Source organism: Oncorhynchus clarkii, chromosome 20 (assembly GCF_045791955.1).
Source record: "Oncorhynchus clarkii lewisi isolate Uvic-CL-2024 chromosome 20, UVic_Ocla_1.0, whole genome shotgun sequence".
In the NCBI taxonomy this organism is placed as follows: Eukaryota; Metazoa; Chordata; class Actinopteri; order Salmoniformes; family Salmonidae; genus Oncorhynchus; species Oncorhynchus clarkii.
Genome location: NC_092166.1, coordinates 32114350 through 32130209, shown reverse-complemented (window position 1 = coordinate 32130209; position 15860 = coordinate 32114350). Strand labels below are relative to the sequence as shown.

Here is a 15860-nt window from a genome sequence, read left to right as displayed (position 1 = left end):
AAGTAGCGCACATAGAACAGATATACCGCTTCTTAGACTTGCGTTAAATGAGAATGACATATCTATAACTCACATTTGTATGTGAGATTTGTCGGGTCGCCCAGAGTTACATATTGCAGCTTTAAGTTATTTGTCAACTCAAACCTAGTCAATCAAATATTTAAGTATAATTGATTATACATGTTCAATAAGCTTCACATGTTACATCTGGAAACTACACTTTTACTGTGTACATTGTTTAATCTGACACTACACCAGTACTGTATGAAGATGGTAATCTGAATCGAAGGTCATTAGATACTGTAGATATCTAAATAGATTAGAGAAATTGATATGATTGTTAGTTTGAATGATTTACTGGTTCATTGATTTGCCAGTCAACAGAGGCGGAGATAATGGTGGAGATGTACAGAAAGAGAATGTGAGAGAAAAGGAGAGACTCAGGAAGTCAACAGGGGAAGTTTAGTGGTTTCTTGCGTCATTGCTTGTTGCTGCTTGGTTGTGCCTGTGCAGAGTAAAGGTAGGAACAGTCTTAACTCTCTTACTCTTTCTTATTCTTGTTTTTACCTCTAAGTCACCCCGAAACTGGACAAGAGTAGCAGTGACATTGTGTTAGATGTGGGATGGTAGGGGTCAGGGGGATGGAGAGGTGGGGTCAGGCTCAGAGGCTTTATGTTCTACAACAAGGCCTGCAGTCACAATGTACAGTTAAATGGACTTCAGCTGTAGTGAGAGGGCCACAATTGCCACGAGAGTCCGGGAAGAGAGGGTCACAGAACAGCCAAAGACTTGGTTTGGGGTGTCAGGGTGTCCCATCAGCATAGAGAGGCTTGATTGAATTTGAAGTGTCCCCAGATCACAGCACTGAGTGGGCGACTGGGAGTATTGGAGTGAAGGGTGTGGCTTGTTTATTTTGTGAACAAAATATATTGGGGGAAAGTGAAGAGTTATGTATGCTGTAGATTGTGAGCGATGCTCAGTTTGATTTTAAGTGACCACATTAAGTGTTGTGTTGGTGTATACATATGATTTTGATGGTTTCTTACTTTACAGAGTGCCACAAACACAACGACATACCGCATGACCCAGCTGAATAGCTTAACACAGCTCAGTATAGCACAGTAAAGTAATGCACTTCACCCAGTTAAACATAAAGCACAATAAAATCCAATGAAGAAAACAACACCGCCTATAATATTAACAGCACATTGTAAATGTATATGAAATCCACGTTACCATTGACCAATTCATACAGAAAATACATATATTAGACAATCACGCACACACCCAGTTGACAACAGGGCTGAATGTGAGAGGTTGAGGCAGGAGAAAAGAAGAGATGCGGAGACTCCGGAGAAAAGGAGGGAACAATGAGAAGGTGTTTGGCTGTCACCTGTTGGACCACCTGGCTACAAGCTGTCAGGAGAGTAAGTCCCATGTTCCCTCAGTCTTGTTAGAATATGTTGTATCTGAATAAGTTAAATATTAGCATCCTGTTGTTCATCCCTGTCAGTTCCGTAGTATTATCATCTTGTCTGCCTCTCAGTTCCTCAGGTGCTGCGAAGCTGCAGTGAATTCATTGAGAAGCATGGGGTTGTAGATGGCATCTACAGGCTATCTGGGGTGTCATCCAACACGCAGAAACTTCGGTAAGCGTGTGTGTGTTTGTGCCTCGTATGTGTGTGTGTGTGTGTGAACGCTCCTGCGTGCTTGCGTGAGTCCGTGCGTTTCTATGTGGTCAAGTACAGCAGTGAAATGTAATGTGCTTGTCTCCAAACAGGGGTGAGTTTGACAGTGAGGGAACCCCAGATCTCAATAAGGATGTGTACCTGCAGGACATTCACTGTGTCAGCTCTCTCTGCAAGGCCTACTTCAGAGAGTTGCCCAATCCTCTCCTCACATACCAGCTCTATGACAAATATGCTGTGAGTACCTGTCTTACTTGATAGTAATTCAGATACATGGACACCAGGGTTGCTTTCAGTTGGAGCGAAAAGGAGAAAGCATTGTGACACGGAAAATGAAGTGTTTCTATTGGACATGTTCAGGTATGTTCAAAATGTTTTCTCCCATTTTCTCCCAGCATTAAAGAGATTGAACGGGACTCACTTACAAATTCGTGCCATATTGTATGAATTGGAATTCATGTCACACGAAATGCAGGAAAGATAAAAGTTTTTTGTTTTTTTTAAATTGCAGGACGTAACATATCATACATTGTACTAAATTGTTAAAACATTTTTGGGACCCGTGTTTGGCTTGTGAGCGCTACTTTTAAAACTACTGGCTGACATTATACAAAACCTTTTATAATGCATCTTTAAGATGGCATATGGCTTTATGTATCAACCTCACACACCACTTAACCCCAGGAAGCTGTGGCAATTCAGCTGGAGGACGAGAGGCTGGTGAAGATCAAGGACGTGCTGAAGGAATTACCCGCTCCCCATTACAGGTAAACCTCTACCTATTCAGATGTTTTTCATAGAGAAAGAGTAAATGTTTGCTATGTGTAACCGACGTGAAATGGCTAGTTTGCGGTGCATGCTAGTAGCGTTTCAATCGAAGAAGTCACCTTGGAAGTAGTTGTTTCCTTTGCTCCTTTGGAGCGATAGGTAACGATGCTTCGTGGGAGGCAGTTGTTGTGTTCAGAGGGTACCTGGTTCGAGCCCAGGTTGGGGCAAGGAGAGGGACGGAAGCAGCACTGTTGCATTGGTGCCGTGACCCAGATCACTCAGTTGGGCTTTGCCCAGCTGATGGGGTTGCTGCAGAGGAGGAGGAGTTCAAAAGGGGGGGCGAGAGTAACTGGTGTGAAATGGCTAGCTAGTTAGTGGTGCGCAATAGTAGCATTTCAATCAGTGATGCCACTCGCTCTGAGACCTCGAAGAACTTGTTTTCCTTGCTCTGCAAGAGCCGTGGCTTTTGAGGAAGCATTAAGTAATGATGCTTCGTGGGAGGCAGTTGTTAATGTGTTCAGAGGGTCTCTGGTTCGAGCCCAAGTTGGGGCAAGGACAGGGACGGAAGGAATACTGTTACATATGTGTAACATTGCTGGAACCATCTGTTTGTAACTATGGGGACTGTACATTTTGCTATGTGTAGTTTTTCTTCAATAGTTTCAACTGTTTTCAAACTAACTATAGAATTAAACCACTTCCCTCTCTTTTTGTCCCTTCTCCCGCCCCCTGGTTTCTCAGAACTCTAGAGTTCCTGATGCGTCACCTTGTAAAGATGGCTTCTTATTCCTCACACACCAACATGCATGCCCGGAACCTCGCCATTGTTTGGGCTCCAAACCTTCTCAGGTGTGTGTATCTACATGAGAGAGAAAGACATGAACTAGATAGAGATAGTTTAAACAGTGTGTTTGCATTGTTCAATGTTGTTTAACCCGCTGTTTGCAGGTCAAAAGACATTGAGGCATCAGGGTTTAACGGTACTGCAGCCTTCATGGAGGTGAGGGTCCAGTCCATCGTAGTGGAATTCATCCTCACCCACGTGCCCCAGCTGTTTCCTGGTTCAGGTACATCACCTCTTTCTTGCTCTCTCTCTCTCGCTCTCTCTGAGAATATACAGTGTACTGTTTCCACATTTTTTTTACATTACAGCCTTATGCTAAAATGGATGAATTAAAAAATATTCCTCATCGATCTACACACAATACCCCATAATGACAAAGCAAAAATGGGTTTTTAGATTTTTTTGCAAATGTATATAAACAAATAATTCCATACCTTATTTACATAAGTATTCAGTACCCTTTGCTATGAGATTAGAAATGGAGCTCAGGTGCATCCTGTTTCCATTGTACAACCTTGAGATGTTTCTACAACTTGATTGGAGTCCAGCTGTGGTAAATTCAATTGATTGGACATGATTTGGAGCAATGATGAACGGAGCAAAGTACAGAGAGGTCTTTGATGAAAATCAGCTCCAGAGTGCTCAGAACCTTAAACTGGGGGCGAAGGTTCGCCTTCCAACAGGACAACGACCCTAAGCACACAGCCAAGACAACTCAGGAGTGGCTTCAGGACAAGTCTCTGAATGCACTTGAGTGGCCCAGCCAGAGCCCAGACTTGAACCCGATCAAACATCTCTGAAGAGACCTGAAAATAGCCGTGCAGCTACACTCTCCATCCAACCTGACAGAGCTTGAGAGGATCTGCAGAGAAGAATGGGAGGAACTCCCCAAATACAAGTGTACAAAGCTTGTAGCGTCATAGCCAATAAAGCTTGAGGCTGTAATCGCTGCCAAAGATGCTTCAACAAAGTATTGAGTAAAGGCTCTGAATACTTACGTAAATATGATATTTCAGTTTCTTATTTTTTAAATAATTTTGTAAAATAATTTTAAAAAAACTTGTTTTTGTTTTGTCATTATGGGGTGTGTAGATTGATCAGCGGAAAAAAAAACTGTTTTATCCATTTTAGAATAAGGCTGTAACGTAACAAAATGTGGAAAAAGTCAATGGGTCTGAACACTTTCCGAATGCACTGTGCACTCCCTCATAATCTCTCATATTTCCTCTCTTTCTTGTTCATCTCCTTATAAAGGTATTGGTCTGGAGTGTCTTAAGTCATTCCCATCTCCCTCTATACACAATCCAGAGAAACGTTTATTCCCAGCCATTCCACTCCAGTTAGGCAACATCAGCCCAGGGGACGGCCCCCCGGCCATGCGCTCCTATCACGCCATCATCGACGGCACAGACAAGTAAGCAAATTAACCAAAGAACCCAAAAATGTCAAATTTATGACAATGTAGTAGCAGGGAGTAACAGTATAGTGGTTGAGATAGGTAGAGATTTAGTGGTCGCAATCGTAAAATGTAGACTAGTACTAGAAGGGGATAGTTCTTCTTCCATGCACAGTTCACGTGGTGAAGAAAAACTCCTGGCCCCAGTAACAGTAGTAACATTCTCTACAGGAGGAAGGGATCTCTCAAGAGCAGGAAGTGGAAGTCCATCTTCAATTTAGGAGGCAGACTCCAAGACCCGAGAGGAAGGAACAAGAACTCAACCAAAGGTATGCGCCCTCTCCCATAAGAATCAGTGCCACACTGATGTTGTTATCGTTCAATACAATGCATAGCTTTGCAATGGTAATAATGATTCATTTTGAGTTGTAAAATCATCTCTCCATTTCTCTGTAGAAAAAGAGAGAACTGTCTTAAGGCCAGCCAAGAGCATGGATTCCCTGAGCTCAATGCCCTATTCGCATGAAGGTGCACATTCTTCCTTGTTTACCCACTCCTCATCTATAGTGTATAGATATTGGTGAACATGTTTGTAGAGTAATCCATGCATGCTGCTAAAGCATACTTAAATTTCTGTGTTCAGTAGTACTATAGGCTTACACTTATGACAGTTTCATCTGTAGACTAATGTGACTGTTTACCATACCTCACAGGTTCCAGACAACAAGCCTCTTCCACTGTCATATCCCCCCTGGCTCAGCCCTCTCCCTGTCCCAAAGGTGGTGCGGATGGAGGGGCATCCACTAATGGTAGTGATGTGGGCAGCGGGTATGCTGTGACCTTCCGGAGGGGTCAGGGGGCTAGTGTGAGTGTAGTGAGCGGGGGCGGGGGAACCAAGGGCACATACAGTCGACTGGGCAGTCACTGTAGTGGGGGCAACAGTACTGAGGCTCTGCAACCCCCATCCAGATCCCCAGGAATCTCCAGCAAAGCGGACCGGCGGGCAGGGATACACATCTCCGGACCTTTCTCAGTCACCGTCCCCCTTCACATCACATCAGGCCTGGCCTTTGGGGTGCTGCAGGGGGGTGGTGCAGAAAGGCGAAACCATAGCGGAGGAGAGGGGAGCGGAGATAAGGGGGAGGGTGTGAGACAGGAGGGAGGGGAAGGGGAAAGGCACATTCGAGTGGCAGTTGTGGGGGAGGACGAGACTGACGGTGTCAAGAGAAGAGATCAAGAGGTATCGGAGGAGAGGAGAGATATGGATGATAAAGTTGAAGGAAAAGAAGACAGAGGAAAGGAGGAGGAACTGAATGGGGACTGTGCATCTAAGCCATCAGAGGAGAGGGGTGAAGAGGGTGAGAGTGGAGGAGAGGATAAAGTAAACCATGAAAACAATGAAGAGGAGGATGAAGAGGGAGAACACATGGGTATGTCTGATCATTCATATATTTTAACAATCATAACACATTTGTGCAATAAGGGAAATGAAACTGTGATTGATCCGGTTTGGAGTGAGTTTTTGACACTTGTGAAAATTTTATTACTATCCAATTTAGATTGTTAATTGCCAATTGTCAATTGGCAATTAACAATCTAAATTGGATAGGACTTTTGTTTTAATCTGTCAAATCTACATATAATTGTCAGAAATCAAAGACTCTGTGCAGACTGCCCTGGATGCCCCAAATTATGTCACGACGATGGAGGAGGACGATGCACAAGTCCAGGACTGTCCACTAGACTTTCAGGATACTTTTGGATTCCTGGACCTCATGGACAGCAGTGCTTCCACCAAGGTGTGTGCGTGTGCACGTGTGTGTGTGTGTGTGTGTGTGTGTTTCATCATTTAGTCATGATCCTAACCTCTTTTCTCCTAGATGTTCCAGGCGTTCTCAGTAGAGCCTCATCATGCGGAAGATGAGTATGAGGACGAAGTGGAGCAGAGATCCCCTGGACTCTCACATGACAAACCAGACTCTGTCACACAGCCACCTGTAGACACACAGACACAAATACAGACAGGCTGCCAAACAGAGACACACACACTGAGGCAGACACAAACTCCCACACACAGACCTCTAAGCTTTGATCAATATGGACGAGCCAACAAGTCAATGAGTCTACCTTACATATCCAGGCCCTTCCTGCCTGCTCGCTGCTCTTCCTCTGAAGAAGAGGATAATGACGACGAAGATGCTGATTACGACAGAGAAGATGAGGAGGACGATGATGACATGTTCTGTAAAAGTCTACCATCTAGTTTGGTGTTCAATAGACTGACATGGAGTGGGCCTCAGACTGACATGGAGAATGGTTTGTCCCTCCCTGCTAAGCCCTCACAACAATTGGACAGTGCTTCTGATGACAGGTCCATAGGAATTGGTCTATCACAGAGTTCTGAGGCCAGAATGCCTCCTGGGCACTTGGACATTGATTCCCCTGATTGCTGTAACCCATCAGAAGAGGTCTTTAGGCATAGCAAGGCTGAAGAAGAGAATAGACTGGAAGCGATAGACCTGTTGGAGGATACAAGGCAGGATCCAGACAACCAGGAGAAAGACCAGGCAGACACACTGACGAATACATGCACAGAAAGGTAAGCCGAGGTGGGTTAGGAAGCGAATCAAAGTCAAGAACAGTATATCAGGATAAATGTACATGATAAATGTTACCTGTCATCATAGAGCTGATGTCTTACTCTTCACTTTACAGCACTGAGATACAAGAATGTTGTCACTCGGTTGAAACGAGCATGATGAAGGAAGAGGAAACACCAGGTGACATTGAGAGGGGCCTCGCTTCAGCATCCTCTTCAACTGACTTTGAGGAGGCCTCACTGCAGACCACTGCAGAGGAAGAGGACACTGGAGTTCACCTGCAGCTCAGAGACGAGGAGGACCTGAAGAGTCACTGTGGTGAAGGTGTGATTTCAGAGGGTTACAATGGCGATACCGTGAGCGAAGCCGAGAAAGAAGATTCACAAGAGCATTTACTCACTGCCTGTCGTATAGTTTCCTGTGCTGAAGAGCCAAAGGACATACTCAATGAGCGGTCGGAGGTAGTTTCAGCTGAGGGCGCAATGGAGCAGCCTGAAAATAGTGCTGAGAGGGATAGCGAGGGAAAGAAGGAAGATGTAGAGGAAGAGATGGAGGAAAGAGAAGATGGAAATGGGGGAGAATTTAACAAACAAGAAGGAGAGGTAACAAGAATTGAGACTGAGGAGAGAGCGGTATTAAAGGAGTTGGAAGAAACAGAAGGGGAGGACTTTGGGGCGAGGGAGCAAAAAGGAATGATTGAAGAAGAGGAAAGGATAGCAGGTGAGGAAGGGGAAGTAGGAGAAGAAGACATTTGTGAGATAATGAGCGTATTAGCCAGGGATGACATGATGGAAAGTGGAGATAGGAAGGATAGGGAAGGGGAGACTGAGGAATGTAAAGTTATGGAGGAGGTGATAGAAACCAAAGAGGGAGAGAGTATCAGAGTACAGCAGAAAGAGATAGATAAGGAAGGAGAGAGTAGGGCAAGTGAAGAGATGAGTGCAAAAGAAGAGACGAAGCGAGAGGTGGAAGGAGTGGATACCATGGGAGAGACTGAGGAAGAGGCAGCTGAAGAGGGGATGGAAAATATGTTGATTGATAATGAGGAGCATAAACAGGACCTAGAGGCACAGCGTGTTTTAGAGAGAAGAGAAAGAGCTATAGATCTGATGAAGGATGTTGTGGGAGATGGAGAAGAGGAGGGAGATAAAGGGATGGAAGTGGGAGGTGTAATCAGGGATGAAGAAGGAGATAGTATACATGTGGTCCAACAGGAGACAGAGGAATGTGAATCAACAGGGCCAAATAAGGAGAACCAAGAGAGGGAGAATGAAGGAGAGACAAAATACCAACTACAGATACCAACAATAATAGAGGAAAGCGAGGAAGAACTGAAAGAGGTCCAGATTTACATCGAAGAATTGAATGAAGGACAGAAGGAAGGGAGAGGTAGTAAAGTGGGGTCTGAAAAAGGGGTGGGGAGAGTGCTGGTCAGGTCTAAACAAAAAACACCCCCTAAAGTGTTTCAAGCAAGATCAGTGCCAATGGTACCATCCAAGCCACATCACTGCCGAATAACTGCACTGAACCTCAGACAAGAGCAGCAGACGGAGAGGAGAGAGGCAGACCGAGCCAGGGGGAAGGGAAAGGTCCACAGGGCTTTGGGACAGCAAGATAAGGACAAAGAGAGAAAGATGGAAGGAAAGCCAGAGCATGACAAAGTCTGTGAGACAGAACAACAGTGGAATGAGAAAGGGGAGGATGAGGGGAGAGGCTAAAGGGAGTGGCAGGCACAGTGGGGAGGGGAGAGGAGGAGAGATGTGGAAGAGGGGGGAATGAGAGACATGATGAAAAACAGTCAAATAAGTATGTGTTTTGATGAAGCTGTTGAAATGGAAATCAAGAGCGGGAGCGAGGAAGAGGGCAGTGAGAGGGAGAAACAGAAAGTACAATAAAGAGAAAGATGTGGACAAAGACGCCAATAAATGTTGTAGTCATCGACTCTGTCTGGACGGTTAGTATACAACTGATCATTTATATACAATATATAAATACATTAAACATTTATTTTTAATTTTTATTATACTCCCTGTATAATTCAGCCTGGACCTAGAACCGGCCCACTCAGACTCAGGGCAACTCCGAAAACGGATCCTTCGCACTCTCTCTCTCTCCCTCTGTAAATGTCCCACTTTTTGTTGCTGGTTTTAACCTATTAATGTAACTTACCATTTTAACTGCTTGGTTTTAATCAATCAGCAAAGAGCTGTCAATGTACACCAAGGATGGAAATCTCAGGTATCACATCTCATGCATAACCACAATGGGTATTGTTAAGAGTGAGCAAGCAAATGGTGAGAAAGCAAATGTAATAACTTCTTAGGAGTTAATGAGGGCAATGTGTTAAGGGCAATGTGTTATCATTTGTGTCAATTCCATAAAACAATGAATTTTCTGTTTTATTTGTTTTTGTAAATAAACGTATTCTGCAAAGAAAAGTGTCCGTCGTATTTGTATTTTCAAAAATAATTTCACTAGTAGCTAGCAGACAAAAACAGGTAGTTAGGCGTTTATTACTGATTTCAAATAAATATCCCATATAAGTGCATTTATTTGAAAGCGTTTGCTACTTTCTGTCGTCATTTCCGTTATCCATATTTCCGGAAGTTTTTTTTCCCCTTCCACAAACGTTGCTGTTTGCTAGCTTCGAGAAGCTGTACAATAGAAGAAACGATTATGTTATAAACATTTTACAGAGGCACTCGCACTGCACATTTGTTTCTGTGTAACAACAGTGATTTTATTTGATGAGCAATGTCTAACACCGTTTCTTTAAGTACACAAATAGGTGCAATCATGGATGTGCTAGCAAAGGCAGCTGTTGCAGAAATAACCAAATTTGTAGACGAGGGTACTGTCGTTCTACGGCTGGAAATGTGTCGGAAAGAAAATGAGATAGAAGGCCTTAAAAATAGTTTACAGCTGATGGAAAGAGAACTGAGGAAAGCTCAAAGAGAAGCAGCAGCACGAGGGACAAATGACAGGCAACATGCTGAAGGAATTCAGCTTGGGAGTGGGACCTCACAAAAAGGTGAGAGCTCACCCTTAGTTTAGTGCTGTCAAACAGGGCCCGGTTTAAAGCATCTTAAGGCTACGTTCATCGTTAGACCCATAGGATCCTATCGTACCATATACCTATGGTTCTAACGATTAACTTAGCTTCTTATACCTCGGGCAATGTACTTCAGTTGTGTAACCAGGATTTGAGTTGTAATGAGGACCGGAAGGCGCCCGACCGCTATTAAAATGCTATTTGGAGAACAGCAAAAATGACCCCGGTCATTATCACCGTTGCTGCTGTAGGTTCATTCACCTCGGTCATCTGCAAACACACTATTAGCTATACAATTGTAATGTTATACCCATAAAAGGGGGGAAATATGAGAACTGATTCACACTAACATGTAGCATCAGGTAACGTTATTCTGTCAGTTGTAATGATGAATTGCATAAAATCATCAGTTATTTACATGGATATCTCTTTTCTCAAATTACATAGCTTTTGCATTTGTAGTCCTAGGCATTACTAATATACAGGAGTGAAAGTAGAGTTTATTTCTTCATGGTGCAGGAGCTCAAATGTTTTATGGGCCTAATCATAGAACTACATGCAGAATCCCTATTAATTCAATAGGATCTCTGTGGGCCTAGCCATTAAGATTTGTAATTTAACTTTTAAAATGTATTACTTTTTATTGTGGCATAAACACAACCAGTCATCATTTGTTTTAATTATTGTGATAGGCTAATGTTTTATCGGTAAAGCATACTCCTACAATTTTTGGTCCGGGACACCGTACCACCTTACTTTTACCCCTGCTAATATATGCCTTTTAGCAGACACTTGTATCCGGAACGACTAACAGTCAAGCTCCGCATAAACAGACATCAATGAAGCAGACAGATGATTGTACTATCACATTCACATTAATTATTAAAATATTACTTACGATTCTGTATTAATATCAGTGATGTAGGGGTAAGAAAAAGGTGGGTAATGGGTAAATTATAAATGCCAGTGGGCGATCGAGATGAGACTAACAACTAGAGGTCGACCGATTATGATTTTTCAACGCCGATACCGATTTTTGCAGGACCAAAAAAAGCCCATGCCGATTTTTATATATATATTTGTAATAATGACAATTACAATAATACTGATTGAACACTTTTATTTTAACTTAATATAATACATAAATAAAATCAATTTAGTCTCAAATAAATAATGAAACGTTCAATTTGGTTTAAATAATGCAAAAAAGCTGTTGGAGAAGAAAGTAAAAGTGACTCCTGCCATGTTGTTTTACGTCTCAGGCCCTCGGGCATGTGCCGCGAGAAAGAGAAAGCAGGGTTAGCCCTTTGAGAGAGTGGTTGCTGCTAAAAAGGCAAATCTGGGGGATGCAGGTAAACATAAACAAACCACTGTTCACTGTTCAAACCACTGTTCATTCGCAAAGAGGCTGGAGCGATTAGAACTCAATTAGATCAAGAATATAAGCGCACAGAGCTTTGGTCAACACTGGGAGCAATATTTAGATGTTGACCCATAATTGATTTACTTTATTATGTTCAAAATAAACTCTGCAAAAAAAGAAAGGTCCCTTTTTCAGGACCTTGTCTTTCAAAGATAATTCGAAAAATCTAAATAACTTCACAGATCTTCATTGTAAAGGGTTTAAACACTGTTTCCCATGCTTGTTCAATTAACCATAAACATTTAATGAACATGCACCTGTGGAATGGTCGTTAAGACACTAACAGCTTACAGACGGTAGGCAATTAAGGTCACAGTTATGAAAACTTAGGACACTAAAGAGGCCTTTCTACTGACTGTGAAAAGCACCAAAAGAAAGATGCCACGGGTCCCTGTTCATCTGCGTGAACGTGCCTTAGGCATGCTGCAAGGAGGCATGAGGACTGCAGATGTGGCTAGGGCAATAAATTGTAATGTCCATACTGTGAGACGCCTAAGACAGGGAGACAGGACGGACAGCTGATCATCCTCGCCGTGGCAGACCACGTGTAACTCCAACGGTACATCCGAACATCACATCTGCGGAACAGGTGCAGGATGGCAACAACAACTGCCCGAGTTACACCATGAATGCACAATCCCTCCATCAGTGCTCAGACTGTCCGCAATAGGCTGAGAGAGGCTGAACTGAGGGCTTGTAGGCCTGTTGTAAGGCAGGTCCTCACCAGACATCACCGGCAACAACGTTAGCTATGGGCACAAACCCATTGTCGCTGGACCAGACAGGACGGGCAAAAAGTGCTCTTCACTGACGAGTCGCGTTTTTGTCTCACCAAGGGTGATGGTCGGATTTGCGTGTATCGTTGAAGGAATGAGCGTTACACCAAGGCCTGTACTCTGGAGCTGGATCGATTTGGAGGTGGAGGGTCCGTAATGGTCTGGGGCGGTGTGTCACAGCATCATCGGACTGAGCTTGTTGTCATTGCAGGCAATCTCAAAGCTGTGCGTTACAGGGAAGACATGCTCCTCCCTCATGTGGTACCCTTCCTGCAGGCTCATCCTGACATGACCATCCAGCATGACAATACCACCAGCCATACTGCTCGTTCTGTGCATTATTTCCTGCAAGACAGGAATGTCAGTGTTCTGCCATGGCCAGCGAAGAGCCCGGATCTCAATCCCATTGAGCACGTCTGGGACTTGTTGGATCAGAGGTTTGGGGCTAGGGCCATTCCCCCCAGAAATGTCTGGGAACTTGCAGGTGCCTTGGTGGAAGAGTGGGGTAACATCTCACAGCAAGAACTGGCAAATCTGGTGCAGTATATGAGGAGGAGATGCACTGCAGTACTTAATGCAGCTGGTGGCCACACCAGATACTGTTACTTTTGATTTTGACCCCCCCCCCTTTGTTCAGGGACACATTATTCCATTTATTTTACACGGAACCCAAACCAGCTGCGCTTGTGCGCCATCGTGCATAAATGTATTTTGTCCCCCCACACCAAAAGCGATCACGACACACAGGTTAAAATATCCAAACAAACTCTGAACCAATTATATTAATTTGGGGAGAGGTCGAAAAGCATTAAACATTTATGGCGGTTTAGCTAGTTAGCTTGCACTTGCTAGCTAACTTGTCCTATTTAGCTAGCTTGCTGTTGCTAGCTAATTTGTCCTGGGATATTAACATTGAGTTATTTTACCTGAAATGCACAAGGTCCTTTACTCCGCCAATTAATCCACACATAAAACGGTCAACCGAATCGTTTCTAGTCCATCTCTCTTCCTTCCAGGCTTTTTCTTTTATGACTTTATTTTGCGATTGGCAACTTTCATAAATTATGTGCATTACTGCCACTGACCTCGTTCGTCTTTCAGTCACCCACGTGGGTATCTGCTTCTATAAACCAATGAGGTGATGAGAGAGGCAGGACTTGCAGCTCGATCTGTGTCAGAAATAGGAATGACTTCTACTTTAGCCCTTGGCAACACAGATGCTTGTTGGAGCGCGTGAGCAGTGGGTGCAATAATTGAATAACATAGATTTCAACATTTATTTTGCAACGCTCGCAGGCGACGCGAGTGGTGTGGTCAGCCTGTTAGTCACATGTCTGTGGAACTTGTTCAGTTTATGTCTCAGTTGTTGAATCTTGTTATGTTCATGCAAATACTTACACGTGTTAAGTTTGCTGAAAATAATCCGTTGACAGTGAGAGGACGTTTCTGTTTTTGCTGAGTGTATATACTTTTATTATTTTTTAAATTAGAAAAAATTACCAAAGTCCAGACCCCGGTGTCCTCATATGTAGTTACGGCCCTGCCCTCAAGTCAGGTTAATTGCACTGTACAGGATTTTGCTTTATCGCTTATTTGACACATTTCTAACAATTACATAAACCGTCTACTCTACTTCCAGGTAATGAAGAGGACCAGAAATCCAAAGCCACGCCTGTAGAGGACCCGGAGAAGTTCAATGAGCTGCAGAGCTCAGGACACCTTGTGGAGGCGAGGGGTGGACTGGAGTTGCTGGTGAAAGCAGAGCAGGTGGAAAAACATGTAGCCCAGGGAACTGTACAGGACCCAGGAATCACAGGCAGTTTGGACTTTAGAATGGATGAGAGAGATAGTCAGCTGTGGTTCTCTGTTACACAAGGACTAAGTGGGAATGATTCCACTCATCCAGATGGGTCTTACACTACAGAGAGATGCTTACAGATGTTTTCCTCTCAGGCAGATCAATATCCCGTTCCCATCACATCCCATCCTGCTTCCTGCAACTCTTTGTCTTCTGCAGAGAAACCACTTAATGACATTTTCAGCACTGTCCCAGTGAAAGTGGAGCCCGAGTGGCATCCTCTTTATCATGGCGATGCCATGTCTGAGTCCTTTCAAGCTGACCAGGGGCAGTACAGAGATACTCTGCACCCTGTTTTGATGGAGGGCTTGATTTTACAGCCTAGACTGCAGCAGCCAGGACCTTCTTCACAAGGGCTCATGAGAGCAACTGAGAACACATCTGAGTCAAACTCACACAGCAATGAGCATATTCTTAATAAGAACAGATTGAAAACAAAAAGAATGGTCAACGTTTGGAGAGCTGTACCAAACCAAAAAGTGTTCATATGCTCATTGTGTGGAAAGAGCTTCCACCGCCACTGTCAACTTGAAGCACACCAGCACTCTCATGCTGGAGTCAAACCATATAGATGTCTTGAGTGTGGGAAAAGTTTTACGCAGAAAACCAGACTTAAGTCCCATCAGAGTGTTCACACGGGTGAGAGACCTTTCAGTTGCAGACTCTGTGGCAAGATGTTTGCAAGGCAGGACAACTGCCAAAGACATGAGCGATTTCACAGTGGACAAAAGCCATTTAGTTGTGTGCAGTGTGGTAAAAGTTTCACGGTTCTCGGTAACCTCAAAATACATCAAAAACATCAATGTAAATTTGCCAATGTAAGAATGTAAGAACATGTTGTTCAGTGTTTTCCTCAGCGTTGTACAGGTACCCTAACTGTGTCTTCTTGAAAAACATGTTTAACAATTATTTCACCCTACTACTAACAACTCAAGAACTTCCAATTGTTTTGTTTTTTTCATCTTGATGTTTATTTAGGAAATTACAGAGCTCAAAAAAGGGATGCCATATTAGAATGGCAATTTGCCTGGAATTTTTACTAATCTCAACAAAATGACATAATCACTTGATATGCTTCAAGGGCTTTATAGGAAGGTAAGCGTTGTTAAATGAGGATGTCAAATTTGAACAAATAATTGTCATTTTGTGTGTCATACCATGAATATTAAATGACATCGAATTGAATGGATTTTCAGGTTGTATATAGTGCAATCGGGGCCGGCTCCAGGCATAAGCGGTCACTTGGGGCTCCTGGGGGGTGGCACACTGTCGTGGTCTCAACTTAGTTACTAGAGTAAGACTTTGAGAGTAAGAATAGTCAAATATACCAGGTGCAATTTAGAAATGTGCTTGTGCACCAGCAGATTGTTATCTTGTTAATTCAGTCAATCAATTTGCTGACAATTACGGAGGAGCTGCACCAGGATTACACGTGCGCAAACCGTGAACGCTGTG

The 15860-nt window shown here is 43.6% G+C and overlaps 2 protein-coding genes across 2 annotated transcripts; both read left to right on the top strand.

Moving 5' to 3' along the window:
* The first annotated feature begins 464 nt into the window (after nt 1-464).
* On the top strand, nt 465-9650 carry LOC139376223 (uncharacterized). Its single transcript, XM_071118535.1, has 14 exons — nt 465-520; nt 1054-1427; nt 1547-1649; nt 1781-1925; nt 2373-2455; nt 3198-3305; nt 3405-3523; nt 4555-4714; nt 4928-5025; nt 5153-5224; nt 5410-6126; nt 6347-6495; nt 6577-7295; nt 7412-9650. The coding sequence occupies exons 2-14, from the start codon at nt 1340-1342 to the stop codon at nt 9012-9014; spliced, it is 4164 nt and encodes a 1387-aa protein (XP_070974636.1). The 5' UTR covers nt 465-520; nt 1054-1339; the 3' UTR covers nt 9015-9650.
* A 277-nt stretch (nt 9651-9927) lies between these two features.
* On the top strand, nt 9928-15590 carry LOC139376233 (uncharacterized). Its single transcript, XM_071118548.1, has 2 exons — nt 9928-10327; nt 14187-15590. Exons 1-2 carry the CDS (start codon nt 10051-10053, stop codon nt 15233-15235), a joined length of 1326 nt encoding a protein of 441 aa, XP_070974649.1. The 5' UTR covers nt 9928-10050; the 3' UTR covers nt 15236-15590.
* Nucleotides 15591-15860: the final 270 nt, after the last annotated feature.